Consider the following 27,534-nt stretch of genomic DNA (forward strand, 5'->3'; position numbering starts at 1 on the left):
TTCTTGGCCAAGACTTACACTATAAATAACTTATAAATTTCTCTTGTAGTGGACACCATCCTCCATCCCCTTCTCCCATCCCTTCTTCCATTTTTTTTCTTTTGTTTATTTTTAGTTTTCTTTAGTTATTTTTCTCTCTTTTCCATTCGATTAAGATGATAGCTTAGCCCTTACTTTTGTTAACTTTGTTTTAATATTAAGTCTCATTTACATTTATACAATCTCTTTTTTATTTAGTTTAATGCAAGCAAATTCTTTTCTCTTAATCTCTCTTAAGTATTCTTGTTTACTTTTTAAAGCTTTCAATTTGTTTATTATTTTACTTAATCTAATTTCAATTCACTTACAATTCCTTTAAAAGTATTTTGTTTTCACTTTTTAAACTTGCAATCATTTTTATTTCTTTGAAATATATTATGCTATTCTCATTTTGCATCTTTAAACATTCAATTCAAATTTTATTTTTGCAAATCTACTTTTTGTTACTCTGTTCCATTTGGCCTGCACCATTACTAGCAAGATTCTTATCTTGTTCAATTGGTTGGCCTTTACATTATCAAGCTTACTGTGTTCATTTCAATCTCTCATAATTTTAGGAGATACTTTTAGTACTTGATCTAGTACCATCATGCTTGGTTGTTACCTGTGCATTTGCGACCTCATAAAAATGAGCAATCAAGTTTTTGGTACTATTATTAGGGATTATCATAATGCTAAAGACCAATGTTAATAACTTTCATTTTAACTTTGTAATCTATATTTCTTTCTATTTGTATTTACTTTAATTTGTTTTAAGTTTTTTTTGGTTATTTACATGCGTAGTGCAAGAAGTGATGACTTAGCTTCTTTAGACAAAGAAATTGAAATAACATTTAGAAGACTTAGGCATAAGGAGCCAACCATTCCTATGGCTAACGCGTCAAATAAAGGATAAAGGAAGCTAAGGGACTATGTCGTCTTTGACCTTGAAGGTTTTCAACCATCAATTATGCGATCAGCAATCCAAGCCAACAATTTCAAGATCAAGCTATCTATTATCAAAATAGCTAAAACATTAGTGCAATTTGAAGGATTAACCCATGATAACCTTAACTTTCATTTTTTTAGTTTTTTTAAATTATTTGACATTTTTAAATATAATGGAGTTTCGAATGATGCAATTAGATTGAGACAGTTTCCTTTCTCTTTTAAGGACAAAGCCAAGAATTGGCTATCATCACTACTTTTGAACTCCATCACAACGTGAGAAGATCTAGTTTAAAAATTTCTTGTAAAGTTTTTTCTATCAATAAAGATTGTAAAGATAACAAATCAAATCACTACATTTTGACAATACGATAGTGAAACTTTGTATGATACTTATGAAAGGTACAAAGAGATGCTACACAAATGCCTGCACCATCGACTCTTACTATGGTTGCAAGTCCAAATCTTCTACAATGGACTTAATTCTTTAACAAGAACAATCATTGATTCAACAACTAGAAGTGCTGTCATGAACAAGACTATTGAAAAGGCTCATGAGCTTATTGAGGAAATGGCAACCAATAACTATTAATAGAAAGCTTAAAGAAAAGTTCACAAGAAAGTAGGTGATGTATTTAAGCTAGATACCCTTTCTACCATCATATCTCAACTCGCCACCTTAACTAAGAAGGTAAAAGCCTTAAGAACCCAATCTTCTATTACCTTCAAGATACCCATAACCTATTGCTATATGTGAAGTTTATGAAAGTCTATACTTCTTTGATAGGTGTCCATTTAGGGTTAAGAGCTTACAATTTGTGAACCAAACAAAACCATCTATTAACCATTATGGTAACACCTATAATCCTGGTTAAAAGAATCACCTCAATTTTTCTTAGAATCAAACCCAAATTAGCCACCCTAATAACCAACACACAAATTTTCCAACCTACCCATAATCTATCATAAGAGAAAAAGTCTAACCTTAAAGAAATATTTTTGCAAATGTTACAAGCCCAACAAAATAACATCTAAAGTCAAGCTACCTCCATAAAAAATTTAGAGATCTAAATAGGCCAACTAGCCCTTAACAAACTGGCCTGTAAGATTCTTACCAAGCAATATTAAATCAAACCCCAAAAATCAAAGAAAAGAATATGCAATGCCATCTTTCCAAGTGAGGAAACAATTTATTTATTAAATGATGATTTATAGAAAGACCTAATAGAGATGAATTGGTTAGACTCTGTGAAAACCCAAGATAATGAGTTTGTGGAAAAAAATCCTGAAAAAGATGTGCAAAAAGAGGAGATGAAAATAGAGGAAAATGATATTGAAAATGAAAAATTACTATAAGTTGGAAAAGCTATCTTAAAAAGTCTGGATCCTACCATGGAAAAGCAAGAGGAAAATTAAGAAGCAAAAAATTAAAGTTAACTCCAAGGATGTCCACAATCAAAAAGATAATAAATGTAGCCCAATTGATCCCAAAACTTAAATGAAAGAAACTACTAAATAAGTTAAAGGGAGCCACTTTTTTTTTTTTATGAATGTAGTCAACCGCTTTAACAAATCTTACCAACTAAGTAAATGATCCAAGGAGTTTTTGTATTCCTTGCTCAATTGGTCCTTAAAATTTAGTGAAACTTTATGTGATCTAAGATCACGTGTCAATCTAATGCCTTTGAACATTTTTGTGTAGCTTAAAGTTGGTGTGTTGAGATCTTCAACTTTTAACATTAGATTTGCTAATCGGTCAACAAAGCTACTTTAAGAAATCTTGAAAAATATGTTGATAAAAATGGTTAAGTATGCCTTCCCAATTGATTTTGTAGTTTTAGACATGGTTGACAATGAAGCTCTTATTCTGTTAGGTAGATCTTTTTTATTAACTACAAGAGCTTTAATAAATGTTCACAAATTTGAGATAACCCTAAGATTTAAAGATGAAGGGATAACTTTTAAGACTTGTGGACAAAGGCATTCTTAAGAATGAAAAAGTTGTGCAAGGAGCATCTAGCATAAAGAAAAGGAAAAAAAATCAACTCATAAGAAATTTACTAGTCCAACCATAGAAACTCCAAACCTTATGTGACAAGCCTAAAAAGCCTAATTCTAGCAACTTAGTCAATCTATGTGATATTTACAAGAAGAAAAACCTCAAGTACCAAACTTAGTTATGTTTATGTAATCCTTGTAAAAAAGAAATAATAAAAGAAAATCCCACCAAATAGGTAATAGCTTTTAGATATTTATGAATGATCTAGCCTAACCAAAACTGATGCTACTTGAAAAATGACCTAAGTTTCATTTTAATTATTGATGCTTTTGCTATTTGTTTAAAACAGGTTTATCTTTATCTTTGTTTTGTTTTATTCTAGGAATAAAGATGAAATAAGGATGAATAAATTAGTCAAACCATTCAACCTCAAGAAACAAAGAAAAGGGAGTTCTTTGTAACCCTAAACTTTTAATTGTTATGCAATTCAAGTGTAAGGGAAGAAATATTTTTGTGTTAAAACAATTTTTAACATTTTTCAAAAGATTACCCTAAAGCTTTTATTTTCAAACCAAGTTGATATGCCTTCAATCATTATGTTGCAATTTTAGTTTATCTTTTATAAGTATTCATAAGTGACTTATATATGATCTTGAGACAAGTATGAGCATAGTGGAAATGAAAATCGTGGGTATGCTATTTGTGAAATTTTGAATTGTCATCTTGATTTTTGATAAGTGTGAATCTTGGTAAAAAGTCATATGACTATAAAATTGTATAAAGAGTTAATATATAATTATAAATTTAGAATTTATCTACTTACCCTTGAAGCGAAATATTAGGCTGTGCATCACCCAAGAAATAATTTAGGCCATCCTTGGACCGTTTGAGCCTTTTTCAAGTTCACCATGAATAAATCATCTTTAATACCTTTATTTTGAACCGATAAATCATTGTTCTTATGTATTTACCCATATCAAATAAGCCCAAGCCTTTTTTTTATTAATTACCTCTTTTTCTTACCTAACCCAAATTGCTTATGCATGTTAGGGATAAGATAAGAGAACAAGTCATATTAGGAAAGTAAAGAGGTGCAAAGAAGAAGAAAAAAATTAAAAAAAAAATGAAAAAGTTGAAAATAGCTATGTGAAAAAAAAAAAAAAGAATAAAGATGCCTTTACCTTGAAAAGCTTTGTAAAAGTTCTCAAGTCAAACTTTGAGTAAGCAAAGGGTTCTATACCTAATTTTTTTTTTCTTTTTACCTTGTCCCAAGTCTTACATTATAAGCCAATAAATACCTATTGATTTTAAGTATATAAGCCTACATTAGTAGAGAGAGATTTGGGAAAATAAAAATATGAAGTATGCTTTATCTTTGATTCAATATGTGATGGCATGGTATACATACTTTTTGCTTAGATTGCATGTATAGATTAAAAATAGTTTGATTTCACATGCTTGAAAGTGACAACTACTTATGATTAAGTTTTATGTCCAACTATGTTCAGTATATCTTGACATTATGTCATAATGCATGATTGATACCTAGTGAAATGTTAATTATGAGCACATCTATGTAATTGTTGGCATTAATAACTTGAGAATTTTGCTTAAGGATAAGCAAAAGGCAAAGTATGAGAATGTGATAACCTTATATTTTATAGCTATTTACATATCATTTTAGAGTTAAAATTTTCAAAATTTTCGTTAATTTTGCTTAATAATGATGTAAATTGGTAATGTTCATGTTTGCAAGGAAAAACTTATTACTTTGAATGTCAACACTAAATCCCATACAACTCATACAAAGGTGGCAAAATAAAATTATGAATGCAAAGATATGATCCATGCAAAAGTGACAAGCAAGTCCAACCCATCAAAAATCGATAAAAATCCAAAAGATATTTGGCCAATTGCTAGAATTAATGCAAGAATAATTCTGGTGATTTCCTAATAAATCCCATGATTCATACAAAATCAAAGAGATATAGTAATTTAATATTAATTTGCTCAATCACATATGATTTGATTTTTAAAGCTTAACCAAATGCCTTTCTTAGATTGTAAATTAAGGGTAACAATGGGTTAAATGCAAGAGTAATTCTTGGATGTTCTTAAAAATCCCATGATTTATGTAGAATCAAGGGGATATTATTTTCAATGCTAATTTGCAAAACTACCAATGAAATGGACTTTAATGGTTAATTGAAATCCCTTCTCAGAGAGCAATATATGGGTGGCAATGGTATTGAAAACAATAGCAAATTTAGGATCAATCACATTCATGGATAATCTCTCAATCAGTGAAAATGTAATGAATTACCTACCAAAGTCAAGAGTGTCTAGATTCATCCCCCTTTGGTCGAAACTTAACACTATAAATAGGCCATGAATTTCTCTTGTAATGGACACCCATCCTCCATCCCTTTCTCCCATCCCTTCCTTCACTTTTTTTATTTAGTTTATTTTAGTTTTCTTTTGTTATTTTCTTTTCTTTTCCATTCAGCTAAAGTAACAGCTTAGCTTTTACTTTTGTTAACATTTTTTTAATATTAAGTCTCTTTAACATTTACAGAATCTCTTTTATTTAGTTTAATGCAAGCAAACTATTTTTCTTAATTCTCTTACGCACTCTTATTTACTTTCTAAAGCTTTTGGTTTGTTTATAATTGCACTTAATCTTATTTTGGTTCACTTACAATTCTCCTAAAAGCATTATAGTCTCACTTTTTAAACTTAAAATCATTTTTATTTCTTTGAATCACATTCGGTCATTCTCATTTTTCATCTTTAAACATTCGGTTTAAAGTTTATTTTTGCAAATCTATCTTCTTTTACTTTGCTCCATTTGACTTGCACCGTTGCTTGCAAGATTCTTAGTTTAGTTGGTTAACCTTTACATTATCAAGTTTATTAGTATTTATTTCAATCTCTCATAATTACGTCCATCTAGATATAAAGTTAAAGAACATACTTTCAGTACTTAATCTGGCACTATCATATAGTTCTCAAGGGAACGACAAACCTTACTCCCATTGATATTACTTGGTAGTGATCTGTACACTTATAGCCTCACAAAAAGGATCAATCAATATGTATAAATATAACATATACATCACAACATAATACAATCTCATCATTATTATATTTCAAAATTTTCATAAATAAAGCATACCTTTTTTTCTCAATGAAAGTATCAAAACCTTGATTGAGATCAACTTCAATATCTTTAGTAATAAGATGTTTAAAAAGCCTTTTTTAATGTGAATAAAAGAAATATATGCAAAATGAGCTAATGATGCAAAGGACAAAAGAAATCCTTTATAAGCAAACCTACTAAACAAACAACTATATAAAACTTTAGAATGTTTACCAAGCTATGATCATCAAAATAGACCTCTCCACTTTTCACATGACTAGAGCAAGCAAATTCATATGGCTATTAAAATTAATTAGCACATTTAGCAATAAAGACCATAAAAAGCAAGTATAGAAAGACTTTGGATGTACTTCACATTACTTCGATGTATCAACCTTGAAATATTTGATGAATCATTTAAAAAAAAAGAAAAGATAATTTACTCACTTCCAGAAAAGCAATATATTTTCTAGATAATTTTGAGTTTTTGAAAGCTTTAGCTCAGAAACAAAACATTCATCCTAATGTCTGTTAGCAAATTTGGAGCCATAACCAAAACCTTGCCTTGGAGGATAACTAAGATGGCCAAGGATGCTTACACATCTATCATTCTGCCAACAACCAAGTCCAAAACTCCTTATACCTAGGTTATTAGTATTACGAATAATTGGCAATAGTGCAAAAAAAAAAAAGAGAAAGAAGATTAGTTACCATTAAAACAGAGAGCAAATTTTCAACCAAAGATAAATTCAATTATCTCATGTATATATTCCAAGAATTGCATACACCACTAGTGAGCTAAATATTTTTGCATATTATTGTTAAAATTTAAAACACAAGTCTCCCAACATTTCATCACCAACCTAACAAAAGTTAAGGTGTGTTCAAGCACAAGCAATCACAAGTTCAAGGGCTCTTCACGAACTGGCAATAGAGAGACAGCAACACGAGCCAACAATGAGGAATGGAGAAAAGAAAAAGAAGTGGAGAAAGGGAAGGAGAAAGTAACTAATGAATTAGAGATTTCAATCGAAGGATAAAGGAAAGAGAAAGGGAATTTTTACATTTAATTAACTTTTAGCAATAGATTACCAACGAAATTCGCCCATAATTAAATTTTTTTCCCTCCCATTTTAATTTCAAAATGTTTTTAAATTTTTTTTTCCAAATTTTTTTACCTAAAGAAAACAATCTATTGGTTAATTTTTTAGCGATAGATTATCAACATATTTTTTCGATCGGTAAATCCCACTTCAAATTCTCATGCCAACTTCACCTACGAAATATTGATGGATTATTTTCCATGAATAAACCATTGAATATTTGTTGATAATTGCCGAAGAAAAAATTCCATCAGTATTAAAAAGATTTTTAGTAATGTAAATGCCATATCAAAATTAAAAGAAAATTTTTAAAAATATTTTTAAAAATTCTAAAATTTCTAAAAGAATTTTAAAAAATTCAAAAAAGTTAAAAAAAATTAAAATTATATAAAAATTTTAAAAATTTTTACAAAATTCTAAAAAATTCAAAAGAGTTTAAAAAATTCTAAAAAAATTAAAAAAAAAGGTAAAAAAAAATCAAAAATTTTAAAATATCCAAAAATTTTAAAACAAAATTTTGAAAAATTCAAAAAATGAAGATTTTAATAAACAATAAAATTTTCTTAAAATTAAAAGAAAATCAAAAAAACATAAAAATATTTAAAATAAAAAATCTAAAATTTTTCAAAAATATAAAAAATTGTAAAAAAATTTTTAAAAACATTCTGAAAATTTTTCATTTTTTTCAGTCATGCAATTTTAATTTTTTATATATTTTTTGAATTTTGCAAAAAAAAAATTGAAAGTTTTTGGATTTTTATTAAATTTTTAATTTTTTAATTTTTAATTTCAAAATTTTTTTAATTTTCTAGAATGTTTCAAAATTTTGAAATTATTTAGTGGTTCAATTTTTTTTTTTAATTTAGAATTTTTTAAAAGTTTTTCATTTTTTTTCAAACGTTCAAAATTTTTAAAAATTTTAGATTTTTTTTTTAAAATTTAAGATTAAGAAAGCAGTGGAGGGACCAAGTTAGATGGGCCCAGCCGGAGAAATAAAAACTTTTGAAATTATGTGTTTAATACAAAGCTTAATAAATTTTTAAGACTGATCAAGTTTATTTATTGTCGAGATTAATATTGATTTTATCAAATGTTATTGTTATATAGGGAGAATATTTTTAACAATAAATATTTTACAAAATTTGTTTGCATAATCAAATGGAAGGTTAATAGTTAAATGATAGTTTAATTATTTACATTAAAAAAGCTATGTTCACAAGTATTGATAATTAATTGAACAACATTATCAAAATATGAAACATGTCAAAAACAATTATAAAATTTTTAGTAATTATGATTTTATATAAAAAATTTAGTTTTTTTTAATATTATTATATTGTTATTGTTTTTTATAATTTAATATATTTAAATTAAACTTCCACTAAATAAAATTTTTTATTCTACTAATTATCAAAAGTCAAGTTTTTTATGCTAACCCTTGGAATTATTTTTTAAAATTTATTTTCATATTCCAATAATTAATTTCGAATCTTTTATTTTTTAAATAAAAAGGGTAATCATATAGACTCGTATCTGTTATACTTACACATTCATAAGAATTACTTAGGCTCCATTTGGTTTCAACTGCAGCTCCAGTGAGGCCCAGTTGCCAACAAAAATTGCGCCCATTGGTGTTTGACATTCATTTGGATGTCAAAGCTGTGACACAGTACTTTTTTTCACTAGAGGATTTAGCTTCAGTTGAAAAAATACACCAAGCTTCAAATTGTTTTTCCTTTTTTATCCTTTATTTTATATTATAAAGATAAAAATATCCTTATACTTTAATTTTTTATTTTTTATTTAAAAATTATAAAATAAATTTATTAATTTATTATAATAAATAAGTTTTAGTTATTATATAATAAATTAATATGTAAATAAAATTTTAATTAATTTTATAAATATTAAATAATTTAAATTTTTTGTTAATATAATTTATATTCAATATCTTTAATAATTTTTTTTAATTTTATCGTCATCGTTATTTTTATATCCAAACATATATCTCATTATTTATTTTAATTTTATAATTACAGTAATTAATTTCATTATTATTATTATTTTTATTTTTATTAAAGTTAATTTTATCGTTCATCTAAATAAATTTTTAATAAAAAAAATAAAATCCAAAATTTCTGATTAAAAATATTTTACTATAAAATTGTTTCAATTTCGAAATCAATGAAGAGTTGAATTCTTATTGCGGTAAAACCATCCCAAAAAGGAGAGGACAAAAAAAATACGACGGTCCATCCATGAGCTGTTTGGATATCGTGAAACAATATCATGCGGTAATTAAAAAAGTGTATATGTAGAAAGATTTTTGTACCAACTGCCAGACGAAAGCTCAGGTCATTATGGATGGGCTGAACCTGTCGGCCCTGACCAACCAAGGACTCAGGGTCAGTCCAAATTAAACAAAATATTCTGCAGATCTTGGAATTTTATAAGTTTAAACAAACACTATATAAATATATTAATTTTTGCCCAAATATTTTTTTTAGGTATTTAAAATTATCAAATTTTAAATTTTAATTATTAAAATTAAAAATTTAACACATTAACAGATTACACAATTGTTAATTTTTAATTTAAAAAAGTTAAAAAATATTCGTATTCAAAATTTGAAATATGAAAAAAATAATCAAAATAAAAAAATATCTAAATCTAAAACAATTCAAACTATTCAAATTTAAAAATAACTTGACTTTCTTTTGACGCAAAATGACTTCACTTGGAGTGATCGAATACATTCATTTCTTACCTTTACTTTTAATCAATTGATTCTTCTGCATTGACAGAGAAAAAATTGAATTCAAGCTTAATTTGTGTCATTCAAAATGTAAAACCCTTCTCAAGACCAATAAGGAAACTGCGCATAGTTGTGCCTTGACCTACGACTTGAACGACTTATTTAATCAGTTAGAATTATTTGAAAAAAAAAAAAACAATTAATTATTTTTTTTGTAAGAATAAATTTGGAATAGAGAGATTGTTTAATTTTCATATTAAGATAAAATATATTATTTTTTATAATTAAAAATAAATAATTATAGTTCATACATTCGAAATAATTTTAATAAATAATCATCAATAAAATTTAAATTCAATTTTTTATAAAAAAATTAATTTTAATTAATTAATTGATATATTAATTTATTACACCCTAACCAAATAATTCTTTCATGCATTCGTACGTTCACGTGTATAAATGAAAAAGATAAGATAAAATTTTGTTTGATTAATATTATTTATTTTTAATAATAAATAAATAATAAAATAACAAAAAACAAACCAAACGGACGTAAAAAATATAATTCGATCGTTGTCTAACCACCCCTTGAATTATTGGTCTAGCTAGTCATGTCATCATTTCATTTCAGTACAGTGTGTTCAACAGAAAAAAAAAAAAAAGTTTAAAAGCTTAAGAGATAAAGTATGATTAATAATTAGCACTACTTTTGCTTGAATTGTGATCCCATTGCCATTGGTCTGACCGCAAAGATTTGATTAATATAAACCACAATCATTCTTCTCTACTTGCTTTTATTACTGTGGTTAATCTTGTGATTAGTTTAAAGCACAGTCAACCATCACTTTGTATTTTCCTTTTTTTAGAAACTATAGTTAGACTAAGTCTCATTTTTAAAATGATAATTGAGTTACAAAATAACATACTATTAAGAATTTTAATCATTTAAAGAATATAAAACTGGCCCAAATTTTGAAAAATCCATCCTATTCATTTAAACTATAATTAAATTTGATTTGATTTAAGAAAAAATCAATAATAAAAACTTAAGAGGTCATTTGGTATTGTTGTGAGTTTTATGTTTTATATTAGAAAAGTTTGAGAAAATAGAAATAATAAGAAAGAAAAAAAATGAAAACAAAACATAAAACAAAAACATCTCCAAACGACCACTAAATTAATGCAAATTTAAAATTATCCAAATCTAAAAAATTAATTAAAAATAAATTTAAATTAATTTAATTTAATTTTAAAATTCGACAATTTAAACTCAAAATGATTCAATTTGATTCATCCCATTACTACCTTTACAATTATGATCAGATTAAAAAAATTTCAATCTCCTTCCATCCTCTTTATCTAACATAATTTATAATTAAAAAAAAAAAGACAAATCCTAACCAATGGATTCAAACTATACAATGTATATACTTTGTAACTAAATCAAAACTAATGAAATAAGTTTAGGCTCTGTGCCAATCTTGCATGTGTTCACTGCCTACTCTTTTGCTTTTCAGATTTCTCTTTTTTATATTCAGATTTCTTTGCCACTTTTTCCTTTCCCTCCCCTCTTAATTTGGTGATAACATGTAAGTTATAATTAAGGTTGTTAATATTGTTTTAGTATCATTTGTATTAAGAGTGATTTTTTATATCGAATTTGATTATGAATAATATCAATTATTTTCATTTGTTTCGGTTTGTTTTGGTGAATTAATCATTTTCGATGATCAGTATGTAATTGTAAAATATAATTTATAATTTGTGATTTATCTTTTATTTTTAAAAAAATAATTTTAATCTAATAAAAATTAAAGAACAAAATAAAACTTTTAAAAGTTGAAACTTGAGTTGCATCTCTCTATTTTTTAAGCAACTTTCTTTTTTTCAAACAAAAAATTTATATCTATTTCAATTTCTTTCAAAAAAATCTACTTTGATCCCTCTCTAAAGATTAAGACTCTTAAAACCAATGTTTTTTTTTTTTTTCTTTTTCATCTATTTGTTTTTATCTTAATATATTCTTATATAAAAAATATTCATTTAAATATCATGTGATTAAATTATGATTTTAAAAATATTATGATAAATTAATGACATTTTTTCTTATACTTTTAAACTTATTTATTTGATATTTAAAAATATTGTATATTTTATTTTACATATGATTAGTAGTATTATTATATAAAAGTGTAATTATATTTAAAAATATATTTGTATTAAATCAAAAAATCTAAAATAACATGCTGAAATAACTGATATTAACAGCCATAAAACGAGTAGGGAAATTCAGTTTGTTGACTTCTCGTTTTTAAAATTTTTTTGCGGTCAGACCAATAAAGAATGGAAATTACTTCATACCCAATGTTTGAGTTATTTGCAAAATATCCGTTCATTATCTATCATATATAATATAATATTATAATATATATATAAATTTAATAAATTTTGTTTATTTTCAAAATTAGATGGATGAATTTTCTTTTCGTTACGTAAAAAAAAATTTAAAATTTTTCTTTTTATAATGACATATATATGATGTTTTTTAATTTTAAAATATTTATCAAAAATAAAAATAATTTAATTATCCAAAACTTTCAAATTTAAATAGAAAACTAATTCAATTATTTTTAAGTTGCTAGTATCAAAATCTGATTTAAATATATTATTTTTTAAAAATAAATTATTGAATAATCTAAATATATATATATATATATATCTTTTTCAATTTAAAATTTTCAAATATAATGATATATTATCTTTTAAAATAGGTTTCCCAATAATAAAAATATATGTTTTTTAAATCTAAAAATTTCAAATGCAGTGATATTATAAAATAGATTTCTTAATAATTTAAATATATGTCATTTTAAATTTTAAATTTAAAAATATAATTTTTATTTTTAGAGATTTTATGGTAATTTTTTATAATTTGATTTTTTTAAAATTTAAAAATACCAAATATTACAAACATTAAAAGATAATTTATTCTTTAACTATACTCTGAATGTTAATTCTATTTTTCTCTTTTCTTTAACCTTTATCTTGCAAAAAATGGTTTTTAACCTGTGAGATGCACAAATTTTTTTATTATATTTATAATTTTTTTTATATATGACATACATAATTTTTTATTATATTTTTTTTTATAATTTGTGCATCCACATGTTAAAAAGTTAAAATCAATATTTTTTTGTTTTTGAAATTTTTATGAAAACTTTGAATATTTTATTTGTTCTATAGTGTATGCATAGATCCTATAAAAATTCTTTGACAATTTATGGATGTTGAAGGGGAGGAAGATCGATTTAGCACAATAATAATTCTTTTGAAGTATTTTGATAATTCAAGGTAAAAATATTGATTTAATTATTTAGACATTATTTGTTGGTTTTATTTATTTATTTATTTAGAAAAGATTTTATATGCTTACTTTTAATTATTAATTTTGTTGTGTTTTTCTTTTATTTTTTTAATTTATAAATAAAGATAAATGATTAACATGCAATACTAATTCTAAAATAATTGTTTTATATAAAAGTCAATTCATTTTTATTTTTTTGAAACTAATTTTTTATAATTTAATTCTTTTATAGTATTATTGGTTTTTTTTCTTGAAAGCAAAATGTAAGTAGTAAAAGCAAAAAACAAATTTTTTTACCTTTGAAATCAAGTAAAAATTTTTGTGAATGAGAATTGATACCTTCTCATTAAATTCGTTTTACAACAAATTTTTAAAATAATTATTTAAAATTAATACTATTACTTAAAATTTATAACTATTTCATTTTAACTTTTACATAATTTTGCATCAAATGTTAAGTTTAAAATAAGTATAAAAATTAATTTGACAAATTTTATAGATGTTGAAAATCAAGATATTATTAAAATTTATACAAAAATGTACATGCAAGTAAGTTATTTCGCATATTATTTAAACATTTAAAATTATTATATTTTTTAAATAAATAAAACTTATCTTAAAATTATATAAACTTGTAGATGTATAAAAAAGATTACCCCAAGATGGAAATGACACAAATTAAATAAAGTTAATATAAAGTAATGAAACTTTTAGTTTTCAATTTAATATTTTGTTGGTGTACTTGATAATACTATTTATATGTAAATCTTTTGGACATTTTTATTTTTCTCAAATGTTATTATATGTTTTGAAATTTTTAATTAAAAATTTTAATTTTTTATGCTTTGATAACTTAATTAATTATATTATTTGTAATTTACATATATAGTGAATGTCTAAGAGATTAAATAAAATTAATTTATATATTTAAATATATATAAATAAATAAAAATAATCTATGCAATATACGGATAACAAACTAGTTGATGGATAAAATAATACCATTTCTCTTAATAAAACTGTCACATTTTGATTTTTGTTAGTCAAATTTTTTAAGTGCGATATCTTATTATTTTATTTTATTACAGATAAAATTATGAAAATATATTTTAAAAATTTTGAATAAAATTATTTTTAAATATATGTTTTGTAAAATGAATTAATTAAAATAATTAAAATAATAAAAATTAAAGTTTAAAAATTTTGAAAAAAAAACTATAATAATTTAACTGAGACATAAAGATGAATATAAATTAAATAGTCTATATAAGTTTGAAAAGTTAAACCAATTGATTTTTGAATTAATTGACATGTTATTAGAGTTAGTATTTAAAAATTATGATTTTAAAAAAATTTATATACATAATGTTCTCTTCAATCCAGAGTATGCTAAAAACTTAAAAAAAGTTTAAAAATTTAAAAATTGTTCAATAAAAATTATACTGTTGGATTGTAGTGCTGAAATCTATACCTCATGTTTTTTTTTTTTTTTTTTTTCTTTTGAATGTCATCTTTTTGTAAGGGTGTGCTTCTATTGCGGCTTTGTCTGGTAAAAAGGATGTTCCATTGATCATTTTCATCTGAAAAGAGGTGAGTGAGTGGGAGCACTACAAACTTTTGTCAATGGCAGGCCAACCAGGGCAATGGGTGCAGCCACAAAGCCATGGGTCCCTACAGCATGTGAGAAATTATGAGCTGTGGTCAACATGCTACAAGCCCACAAATGGGATCATGAAAAAAAAAGCAAAACTGTGCGGAATGGTAACTTTATTGTCTTTCCTTTTTAACGGTTCCTAAAAAGGTAAATCAAATGCCCCTGCCTGCTCCTGGGCCCTGGCTATTGCCAATTGACACATCAATTTCTCATTCAAAATATGCCTTCTTTTCCAACCTTAACAAATCAGCATCTCTCGCTTTCGTTTTATTCAGGCAATTAGCTCGGTGGAGTAACATATTTAGGAAAGAAATTCAGAAAACTGTTATATATATTATTTAAATATCTGTTGGTTCAAGTAAAAAAAAAAAATTAATTTTTTTTAAGTAAAATTTTAATTTCAAATATTGTAAATAAAAAAAATAAATTTGAAAGAATTTACTTTTTTATGAGGTCTGACTCTATTTAATTTTAAATTAATTGAGATTTAAAGTAACTATCAGACATTGAAAGGTTTTAGACAAAAAAAAAAGTAATTATAGATTTAGTCTTAATTAAAACATAATGATTATTTATTTCAATTTTAAAAATTTCACTTGCACACATTCATCTTAAAATTTTATAAAAATATTAAAAATTAATTTTTTATTTTAAAATTACAAATTCAAAATAAAATTACAATCATATACATAATAACATTCCGAATTTAGAAACTCAAACTTTTAAAATCTCCTCTTACCATTAAGTCCAAAACTCATGAGCACTTGAGTTAGCAATGCAATGGGTTCTCAAAACCAAAATAAAAAGAAAAAAACCGTACCAAATAGAAAAGGAGAAATTGTCCAAAAACTTGCTACTTACGGCCTAGTTTCAAGACAGACAAGAATCCCGTAACCTAGTTTTGTCCAAAACAAATGTCATCAAAATAAGACAAGTAGCTCCTCATAATCCCCCTTGGTCGCGTGACCTAAGTAACTTTTATTTTCTTATTTTATGACTGAATAAAATGATATGCATTGAGGGATTTTTCATCACATCTAAATGAATTTTTAATCAAATTGGAAAATTAAATAAATTAAAGCAATACCCTTTCATCACCTTAATTAATTTGTTTATTAATTATTTAGAGAAAGAGAGATTATAAGGAAGAGAGGAAAGCATTATGATTATTTTGAATATAAAAAAGCAATGATTAAGGCATGATAAAAATGTAAGGGTTATAGAAGGGATGGTGGGGGTTGTGAAGAGCAAATTGTAGAAGAAGTGCTAAGGAGGAATGGGGGTTTCAAATTTTGAAATCAAAATCACATCACCAATAAAAAAGGGTCGGTATTTTTAAGGGTAGGTGAACTAAGGTAAAACAACTTTATAATTGATCTACATGGGAGACATTGGATTTAAGCCTTAGCCAGCTAAAAAAAAAAAAAAAAATCACATCCCAAAATTCATCCATCTTATATGTTCAACTGGAGTTGGTAATTAATATATTTTTTATATTTATTTTGTATTAAATACATATAAAATTTTAAAAAATATTTAATAATAATTTATGGTAATATATTAAATATGAAATATAATTTTTATTAAAATTTTAAATTACATCACATTTATTTTTTTAAATATTATTTTAATATTAAATTTAAAATTATCAAATCTATTCTAATTATTTAACCTGACAAATAGTTGGCAAATATCAAACGAATCTTCACTTTAATTTAGTTGAAGAGAGAGAGAGAGAGCATAAAAAAGGAAAAAAAAAATTAAAGAAATACAGTGCTGGGATGAAGAGAATCTAGCACATTTTGAATAGGGACAAATAAAACAAAATATTTCACTAAATACCACTATTTCTATTGTTATTTAATAAGAACGATAAAGCTTGCTTACACTTTAACTTTGGGAAACCCAATTTACCAGCCTAAACTTCGCTTTGGCCATGTTTAACCTTTATTTACCCCAAACCCCAAAAAACCGTTCCCTTTGAACTTTCCTTTTATACAATTTTCTTTCTATATTTTTTATGAATTACTCAGAATGACTGTATTTCCTTTTTCTTATTATTTAAGAGTTTAAAATTTTTTTATCAATAAATATGATTTTTTTTTAAATTTTTAAACAATAATATATTTTTCTGAATTTATAATTCTCTTATGTCTATGAGAAATTAATGCTTATTTCTTTTTTTCGTTATATCAAAAGACAAAATTGTAGTTACAAACAAAAAAAAAATTTTGAATCGAAATCAAATCTTAAATGTCTCTTCAAACGTCTTTAACCATTAAGATAAGATAAAAATTTAGGGATGAAATTAATACTTATTTCTTGAACATGACAATTGTTAAAAAATTCATTAATCCAAAAGTGTTTATGTGTAATTAATATTTTTTGGTTTGTAAATTATGTGTAATAGTATTCTAGTAGTTTTTGATTTATAAGTTTAAGTATATGGGGCATTGTTGAGTGAAAAAAAAAAAAAAACGAAAAATATGCAAACTTATTAGGGTATAAACTGGGCATGTCAGTAAATAGTAATTATTCATTCAGTTCAGATCACATTGTTGCAGAAACTTACTTGATGGTCATAGGAAAATCACAACATACTACCATTAATTCAATCTGCCATTAATGCTTAGGATATTATTTGTCACGTCCTCTGAACCAGATTGGGATTTGCTCAGAGACTTGAACTCCTTTTCCGGTCTTAACTTTAGGGTTTTATTTTTATTTATTTTTAATAAAGAGGCCAATAACCTGTAAAAAATTTTAAAATTATAGGGTTTGATTTTATTTAAATTATTTTTATTTAATTTAGTTTAAATTTGAGTTTTAAATATTTTTATTAGATTTGGATTGAATTTTAAAAAATAAAAAATAAAAAATATCTAACTTAAATTGAATTACATATTTTTTTAATTTTTTATAATATAAAATAATTTTTTAATAATTTAAATCTAATTAAATTTTATGTTCACTTTCACTTTGCCTTTTGAAATTAGGCAAAACCTCGTTTCAGTATTCTATTATAAAGCAAAAAAAAAAAAAAATTACCATGATAATTTTTTATTCAAAGTAGTAGTAAAAACATATAGAAAGTGGAAATTATTATTTTTTTCATTTAAAAACTTTGCACGTGGAGAATGTTGTGACATTTTGGTCTTTTCAATGTGAGAAAAAGTCTCCGCCGTAACACCAACGGCCTTTGGACTTTTGTTTTTCTCTTTATTATTATTATAATAAATTAATAATAATTTGTTTATATATGGTTTTCGTTTTGATATTTGGGGAAGACAAGTATCAATGCTTTGGGTTGCTCGAGTTAAAATATGCAGTGTTTTGTGCCACTTCAAACATTAGAAAGCGATGCCAATATTCAATTAATTTTGCTTCATTGAGCTACAGTATGCATGCATGGGCTAGTAAATGCGTACTACTTGTAAAATATAATATACTATTTATAATATTTATGTTTTATTTAGATGATCGTAAAATGTAATATACTACATTATATATATATATATAATATGCTATTTACAATACCTATATTTTATTTAGATGATCGATTGGAAGGCATTTTCACTATATCATTGCATCATTTTGAAATTAAATTTTGAACGGTCACCCAAATGAATTTGATTTTGATATATATATATATATATTTTTTCAAGGAAAGGCAAATGCTCGTACAATAGAAAAGGGAGATGACAGGGTTAAAACTCACGTTCACATGTTTTTCTTAAAACCTCTTAATCACTAGATCAAAAGGTGAAAGATGTATCCTTTGATTTATAGTGTAATACTGAATCTCTATCTATTCTATATATTAAATATTCATCATTTCATTGGAAATTTTGAATTAATATTTCAAAATTTATAGTCCTTTTCTTACTTCTTTTATTAGTAATTTCAGTAATTTTTGCTTGCCTTTTTATTTAAAATATCGATATTTTGACAATTTAAAATTTAAAAGTTCTCACTATTCTCCCATAAAATCTTGTTTGAACAATGAAAATAATACAATAGTAACTAGACTGTTTTCTTCTATGGTAAGGGATGAGGATCTCACCATGCATATAAAGAAAGGGTTTTCTATATGTTCATAGTACTAATATATATGCATGTCCAACCAATTAAGATATACATGCATTGCAAACCAATTAAGCAAGGGGATGGGAAGAAAATTGTGATGAAAATCCCAACACATTTGAGGTAATCAAGATCTTTGAATTTTGATAATCGAAATTAAAATTTTAATATTTTATCAATAAATCATACGATTATTGGGTTGATACATAATTAGAAACAAAGGTTTAGAACAAGGCCAACAAGGGGAAAATGAACGTGCAAAATAATAATAATAATATTGTTGAATCAACTTTCATGGCAAATGAAAGGAAAATGAACAGTATCATGATAATCTTGCTGTTTCATAGCAAAATAAAGGAGGAAAATATACAGTTATCTGGCAACAAGCACCTGAGTGAAGTAACTAAACTCCAATAAAAGTACATGAAAATAGTGTTTTATGTTACCTTCCTAAGTGTCATACATATAATATCCCGAAATATCCGTTCACGGGTCTGCCCAGCCTTTGGACTCTTCGGCATACCTTATGTCTTTGGTCTTCATAGGTTATAATAACTATAGGTTTACCAGGACCATGTCTACATTTGTATTTACTATTATTAACTTAGAAAAAGGATCGTTGAAATTATTATTATTCGTCAAAGATATGTTCTTTTCATGTAAATCGTGATATGTAATCATTTATTAAATATTATATGTAGGAATTTATTGAAATAAATATTTATTATTTAATTATTATATGTGATATGTTATAAATAATTAATTTTTTTTAATAATATGAATTTATTTCATAATTTAAATGAAAATGATATGTGCTGACATAAGTAGACCTGATAATTTAAAACAGGAAACATTGACATGATACGAAAATGATATAAATAAAGGATATAGAGATAATATGATTTAAAATTAAAAAAATCATAAAAAAGTTTAATAAAATAAGAAAATTATTGTCGATATGAATTATGACACGTGATTTTCATAAAAAATATAACACGAATATAATATTTTATACGATACAATAACACAAATTGCCAGATTTAGATATAAAGTAACCTTATACCATCCTTTTTCTCAATACTAAAGTTCAAAAGTCTATCATTGCCTAGAGGTATATTGTGTTAGAGATTGCAATTATTTTAATAAATTCTTTTCTCGAGAGGAAGATTGAAGTGTTGACGTCCCTTATTTAAATTGGTAAACTATTGAACTCTTATTTTAAATGGTTAGAGTTTAAATTTTGATAGCTTTAAAAATAATAATAATATATCTAAAAACTGCATCCTCACCATTTATATCATATATCTATACATATTCCTGATCTTCCACGTAGCTTAAATACTTATGAGTAAGTTTTAAATCATGGCTATATAGATAGAGTTTCATTGTCTTTTGTAGGAGAATGCAATAAACTTTCATGCATAAATATTTAGTCTTTGGTACTTCTTAATCTCACAAGATAACTAGCACTATTCAATATATAATCATGTACATTAACACTAATTCGTAACACCAATGGATCGGTACATATCTCGTAATTACACTCTTGCCCTTGTATCTTGATCAACTTTCGTTAGATACAAAGGACAAAATGCAGAGTTGGAAATGTAAGAATTTTAACTTTATTTTTATCATAATCAACTTTCGTGACTACACTCTTGCAATTGCATCTTGATCAACTTTCCTTTCATTAAAAAAAAAAAAAAAAGAATTTCAATTAGAATTCAAGAATTTTGCTCAAATCTCACTTCATTTTTACTATTTGAAGTGATCAACTTAAATAAGTGGCACCTTTAATTTTGACCACCTTTTTGCTTATAATTTCAAACGCTTTCACCTTATCATTTTTTTACAGTAACGGATACATGCATATTTCATCCAAGTGATGTTGAAATGAGAAAAGAAATAAATTGAAGGAAAATTATAATAGTTGAATGAACATTGAGAACATAAATTTAAGACATACTTAAACAAATTAAAATGATCATCGTATTTAGTTTTAGGGTTAGGAGATAGGACAATTAATGGCATAATACTATTAAGGTTTGCTTTTATTTTCATTAAATTTTATAATTTTAAATATGATATAATGATAAAATATGAAAATAATGAAAGAATAATTAAAATTTTAAAGATTTCTAAATGTTTTCTTAATTCTTTTTTAAAATTTTTGTGAATTTTTTTTCTAATTGTATCTAATCATATTAATTGTCGTATTAAACATATTAGTTAAATATGTTAGTCATATTATGTGTAAAAAATATAATAAATATGTCAAATATTAATAGTTCATATTATATTCTTATTTTACGTATTCATCTTATATTTTGTGTTATGAAAAAATAAATAAAAATACGTAACTTAATGCTATTAAATGGTTATATGCTTTCTCACAGGGGCAGCCTTTCACATTAGAGTTCAGTTCCCGAAAATGAGCTTTATAAAACAGTAATAGCATATGGAGGTGTTTTGGAAGTGTGTACTGAAATTAAAAGCCAAAGGAAGAAAAAAAAAAAGAAAAAAAGAAAAGGGAAAAGCAATAATGAGACTATAACGGTTGGTGGGCTATGGTATGGGGGTTTGGGGTGACGACGTTTTCCGTTAGGAATTGACATCCCAGTCAACAAAATAATGGCGTTTTTGCATTGACTAACAAAAAGCACAGTTGACGTTGAACCTTACCCTACGTTTTTAAAATATTTTTCCCTTGCACACCCATATAACGGCGTTATGAGCCGTCACTTGGCTATATATAGGAATCCCTTTGCTCTATTCCATATTCATCATCCAACCTCTCTAGTTTTGAACATCTCTTCCCTCTCTCCCTTTCCCTTTTTATATTCATCTCTTAAATGGTTGCGTGAAGCAAAAGTTTGGAATATTGGTGTTTTGTTGTTGGCAGAGAGAAATCAGTTATCATCAGCCAGTTTGAGTTAGTAAGTTTCTTTTTCGGTTTCTCGAAATGGGGAAGAAAGAGTTGAGAGATGAGAAAGTGAACGGAAGAGTTGAATCTGTACTTCAACTTGTTAGAAAACAGTCTCCATTAACAGTGAAACAGGTAGGTTTTTTCAGATCTTTCTGTCACAAAACAATTATGAGGGAGGAAGGACACCATTCATCAATGGTTTCAGGAAAAATCATATAGCTAATCATTTTCTCGTTCTAGGAAAATAAGATTCCTATCTGGGATTTTCAAATCCTGATGTGATTTACCGTTTGTTTCATGGAAACAGGAGAAGTTCTGCAACAATGCTTGTGTAGAGAGGTTTTTAAGAGCAAAAGGTGATAATGTCAAGAAGGCTGCTAAGCACTTACGAGCTTGTCTTTCTTGGAGAGAGAGCATTGGCACTGGTAAGCAGTGATTTTTTCCTTTCTGTTCTTCTGGTTTCTTTTTGTTTCTTATATATGAAACAATCTTGCTTTTTCATTTCAATTTGAACGTTAAAGGCATATACTCTCTGATCATTAAAGCCACTTATCCAAAAGGTTTCTCTTTTTCTTTTCCGGGTTTTTTTTTTTGCATAAAATTAGTTTCTTTTTATGTTTTGGATATGTACAGAAAATTTGATAGCAGATGAGTTCTCAGCTGAGTTAGCTGATGGAGTTGCATATGTAGCCGGTCATGATGAAGAGTCCAGGCCTGTCATGGTCATTTTCAACTCCCATTTTTCTTTTCTGATTTTCTCGAGAATTGAAGCCAGAAAATTAATCATTTTCAGGAATTAAAATTTTGCTGCCGTTGTCTTTGTTACAGATTTTGAGGATCAAACAAGATTACCAAAAGTTCCATTCTCAGAAACTGTGAGTAATTAACGCAAATTCTTGTCTTCTTTTTCTTGTTAACTAATGACAACAAGATCTGAAAATTTTTTTTTTGTTGTTTTTTCTTTGTCATATTTTTAGTTCTACTCGTTTGCTGGTTTTCACATTGGAGGTTGCTATAGGAACCATGCTAAAAAACGTCGACCAATTTGTTCTACTCATAGATGCAAGTAAGTTTCACAATCCAAATGACTATAATACCCTTCGAAAATCCAATGAAACTCCATAAATCGAGTTCGTTTGCTGTATTGTCATTGCACACTGCTGATGCGGAATCACGGGCAGGTTCTGAGACAACTTCAGATAATGTCCGGAGTGCCCCTTTAAGTGTCACAGTCAATCTTAATTCTCTCCGGGGGATAACAGGGGTATTATCGGGAATTGGAGTTATTTAAATCATCATCAAAACTAGGAAGTTCCCAGGATTCTATATTTTGCTTTCATCTCATAATCCTCTGCAATTGTCAGGCTTTACTGCTTGTATAATCATATATAATAATTAGAGAAAACTAAAGAAATTTGAATTTGTTTTTTTGTAGGATGATAATTTTGAGAACCTTTTTTTTTTCTGACAGGCTTTTTCAGATCAGCATCGGCTTTCATGAACTTCTTGTTGGCAGCACTCAAAATTGTGGCCGACTACTACCCCGGACGACTTTACAAGGCTTTCGTCATCAACCCACCTGCGCTGTTTTCTTATCTTTGGAAGGTAGTTTCAAAACTCTGCCCCTTTCCCTTCAAAGTTTGTAATGCTAAACAAATACTATTGAACCTGCAATGCTAGCTCCTTTTCAGATCATCAAGCTTAAGTCAAATCTTGTACACTTCTTTTTCTTGGTGGGTCCTTCATACCATCTCCATCATGGGATTGTTTTTAAATGGTGTGACTTACCATTCCAGGCCAATAAGTTAGATTCCAAGTATTTGAAAAACAAGAAATTGTCTAGAATAATTAGGTCCAACTCATATGATTATGCTTACGTACAAATGAAATGTATTAACGGTCCAATTTGAATAATCGTTACACTCATAACTATATTTAGTTTGTGTAAAATCATGTTATAAGTCCTAATTAGCCCTTAATCATGTTATGGTATTATGTTTATTCAAATTTTGTCCTACTCTTAAAGATGGAAAAGTGTTTATGAAGTCTTTCAAAGATAAAAAATTAAAAAAAAATTTCTTAACATTATTTTTATCAATAAAATTAATAAATTTGCCAATAATTTTTTATATTATTATAAATAGACATGTTCAAAATAATCTTAGTCCCCTATTGTGTACTCTTATCGTTAGTATTAAGTTTAAAGGACATGATTTAGTAACAAGTTTTTTTGATGTTTTATTTGGTAGGGTGTTCGTGCATTTGTCGAGTTATCAACGGCTACGATGGTGGTTTCATCACTAGATTTCGAAGAATCACTTGAGTTTAACGACTTTGGATCATACCCAAGAGCCTCATCTCTCCGGTTTGACCCCTCGTCAATCAAATCAACGGCCAAGGTCGGCTCATGCTCTTCCTCCAGATTCTCCTTCACCGTATCGCATCATTTTGACTCTCTAAAACCTTGGTACCTCACCTTGACTGACACGTCAGCCTCCAAAGTTGGATCGACGAGCCCGTCCCCCTTCGGCCCAGCACTGATCTCCCCACTCAACGCGAGGTCCCTCTCTTTTGCATCACCAGCTGCGAGGGCGCCACGTGGCAACATCAGCATGAGGAAGAGCTTATTCCCATCTACGCCTCTGCCACAGCGTAGCAAAGCCATTGAGTCCATCAAAGCCAACTATTCGCGGACCCCACGGCCATCCTTCCTCCAATCACCTGTCATGTTTTTCCGAAGGGACTGCCATGTCAGCACCAAAATAGAAAAGTCTCGAGAATCCTTCATGCCCTTTTTGAAGTTTTACAGAAGGCCGTACGATGAGATGATCTACAGGTCAATGATGCGGCCCCCATTAGGTGGCTTAATCTCCATCGTTAAACGGCGCCACATGTCGGTATCGCAACGGTTCTAGATTAAAAAAGTACAGAGCTACTGAATTTACATTTTCTTCGAGTGTTGAAGCGCACTACTAATAATTTGATTAATTATTTGTTTTCTTCGTGTTCATTTTGCTTTTCGTGTGATTATACACGAGAAAGAAAAAAAATGAATTAATTAAAGAATTTATTGAGGGAGACTACGTGCGAGGTGGGATGTGAATTGTTGTGCAAATTTTGAGCATTGTTGACCTAAAAATTAAAGTCGGCGTTGAGTTTTCGGAGGAGAAGCAAAGCATGGGAAGAAGAAACCGTGGTCGAAACGTTGAACATTGCATTGGAAATCATTGTAGCAAAGAAAACCAAAGCGTTGAAAACAAAAATATTTCGTTTTTTCATAGTTGATGTTATAAGAATATTATTTGTTTTTAAGTTTTGGGGAGGTGGAGAATCTATGACTTGTTTTTGTTCGACCTTGGTTTCGAGATAAATAAAGAAAAGAAAACCCATTTGAGTTTGAATCTTCTATTTGTATTGATTATAAACTTGTTCATAATAAGTCATATTATATTGTTTATTACGCATTGGTTTCAACGTGAGCAGAGTTGGGTGGGAATATGTGTCCTTTTATGTTGTTGTAAGAAGTCAAACTCATCAAAATAAAGAGCCCCTGATTCTTTCCATGTATGAAAGGAGAAATTTTGAGATGAGTCATGAGTTGTTCGTTTTGGGAAATGTAAAAAAAAAAAAAAAAGGGTAGAAGAAAGAGTTGACGTTATGGTACGAGATGGGTGTGGGGAGATGGGAGTTTTGTCGTGTAAGAGATGTCGTTTAGGACACAAAGGTCATTTTGTGTTTGGCATTTTACTGCTTTGCTTCTTTTACTACCCAAACTAAAAAATTTGGGGGAATCGTGAATTTAGGCTGAGCTGAGAAATGGGTTATGAAATGGACAAATGGGGGTACTGACCGACTACTGAGAGACAGAGAGGGAGCCACTCTTTGGAGTTTATTCTTTTTTTTTTTTTTAATTCATGTTTGAAGTTTATTCTTTGTTGTTTGCGAGTTCGGAAGTGTCGCTTTCGTTTGGATTTTAAGGGGGCATTTTTCCAGGGAATGGGATTGTCATGGATTTTATTTACAGAGCAGTGTGATGCTCTCAGCTCTGTAGTTTCTGCTCCTATAAAGGATTTCGTTGCTGGGTGGAATTATCTTTTTCAATTCTACACTCATTCTTCTGCTTTTTTTTTTGCCGTATCTGCATTTCCATTATTCTTTATCAGCATCATTAACGTCTTGAACATTTTTCTTTTTCTTTTGGCACTTGCTTTGTATTATTGTTTTTAAAATGAATATTTAATTATTAAATTTTTATCTAGTTTCTAAAATTTAAATAAATATTTTTTTGTCATCCAATCGTTATAATTTTTAACAATATATTGACGTGATAATATCACCTTAATTGTCCGATGCTTTGTGACATACCCCAAATTTATTATCACGTGATATGTCAAATAATATGATCATATTATGTGACACTTAATAATTGATATAAGATTATCATATTAGCATACTATTAGAGATTAATGATTAAATGATAAGAAATACTTATTCAAATTTTAATGATTAATTAAAAAATTTTAAAAATTAAATAATTATTTTAAAAATATGATCATAATTGACTAATCAATGATTTATTTTACCTCTATTTTTATCAAGTTTACAAATACAAAAACAATGTTTCATTGACAATTAAGGATGGTTGTGATCCTACATTGTCCTTCCGTTTTGTTTTTTTTTAATGAATTTCTTTCCCATTGAGTAAAGCTAAAGAATCATTTTGTTTTAATAGTTAAGACATTCACAAAGGTACAAATTCAATGAATTTTAAGATGAAGCTAGCACTCAAATTAAATTACAATAAAATTGGTTTATGATCGAGTACTTCAGATGGATTTAGATACCGTCCTAGGAAACCAATGTAATACCATCCTAGAAACCAATCTAACTTGAAAATTTGATCTTGAAAGTGTGAAGAACTTGGTACTAATTGTGTTAAAATTTACTCAAATTTCGAAAGATCATTTGGTTCATGAATTCTTATATTTTTTTAGGAATTTAACTTTTCGTAATATGATTTTTATGTTTGATTAATAGAATGTGATTCTCTGAAATTTTTAAGATTATTAGTAGTGTTAGGAAGGAAAAAAATAATTCAGAATAAAAAACTCTTTTCCTTGAAATTTTCTTAAATTTCTAACGAAATGCTAAATTTTATTAGATCATAGAATAAAAAGTAACCGTTAATTTTTATTGGAATAGATAACAATTATCATCTTTTTATAAAATTAAATAATTGATTATTAAATAAATAAATTACTGATGGTGACAAATGCAATAATTTTATAATAATTAAATATCATTTGAGAGTGTATGCTGCACATTAAATTTCTTTTCAACAAAAATATTTAAAAGTAATCATCTAAATTACGGATTATGTTTAATTTTTAGTTAGGAATAAAAATGAATAAAAATGTACAAGGAAAATACTAAAATAAAAATGTAAAAACTTTGATAAAGTATAAACTGGAATAGTCTGATCTAATGTGAGATATTAAATTTTTTATTTTAAAATTCATTTATATTATTTACAGGTCATATTATT

General features: G+C 26.6%; 1 protein-coding gene and 1 non-coding gene across 2 annotated transcripts; one reads left to right on the forward strand and one right to left on the reverse strand.

Annotated features, from left to right (window-relative positions):
* Positions 1–1,300: 1,300 nt before the first annotated feature.
* Positions 1,301–1,407, reverse strand: LOC149514226 (small nucleolar RNA R71). Its single transcript, XR_016328872.1, has one exon. It is a non-coding gene; the product is annotated as a small nucleolar RNA R71 (small nucleolar RNA).
* Positions 1,408–21,378: 19,971 nt separating this feature from the next.
* On the forward strand, positions 21,379–25,369 carry LOC111298506 (uncharacterized). The gene is made up of 7 exons (XM_022893223.2): positions 21,379–22,121; positions 22,297–22,414; positions 22,623–22,711; positions 22,818–22,864; positions 22,967–23,055; positions 23,461–23,594; positions 24,239–25,369. The coding sequence occupies exons 1-7, from the start codon at positions 22,026–22,028 to the stop codon at positions 24,902–24,904; spliced, it is 1,239 nt and encodes a 412-aa protein (XP_022748958.2). The 5' UTR covers positions 21,379–22,025; the 3' UTR covers positions 24,905–25,369.
* The last annotated feature ends 2,165 nt before the right edge of the window (positions 25,370–27,534 follow it).

This window comes from Durio zibethinus, chromosome 16 (assembly GCF_047325235.1).
Source record: "Durio zibethinus cultivar Kanyao isolate XHJ-2024 chromosome 16, ASM4732523v1, whole genome shotgun sequence".
Taxonomy (NCBI): Eukaryota; Viridiplantae; Streptophyta; class Magnoliopsida; order Malvales; family Malvaceae; genus Durio; species Durio zibethinus.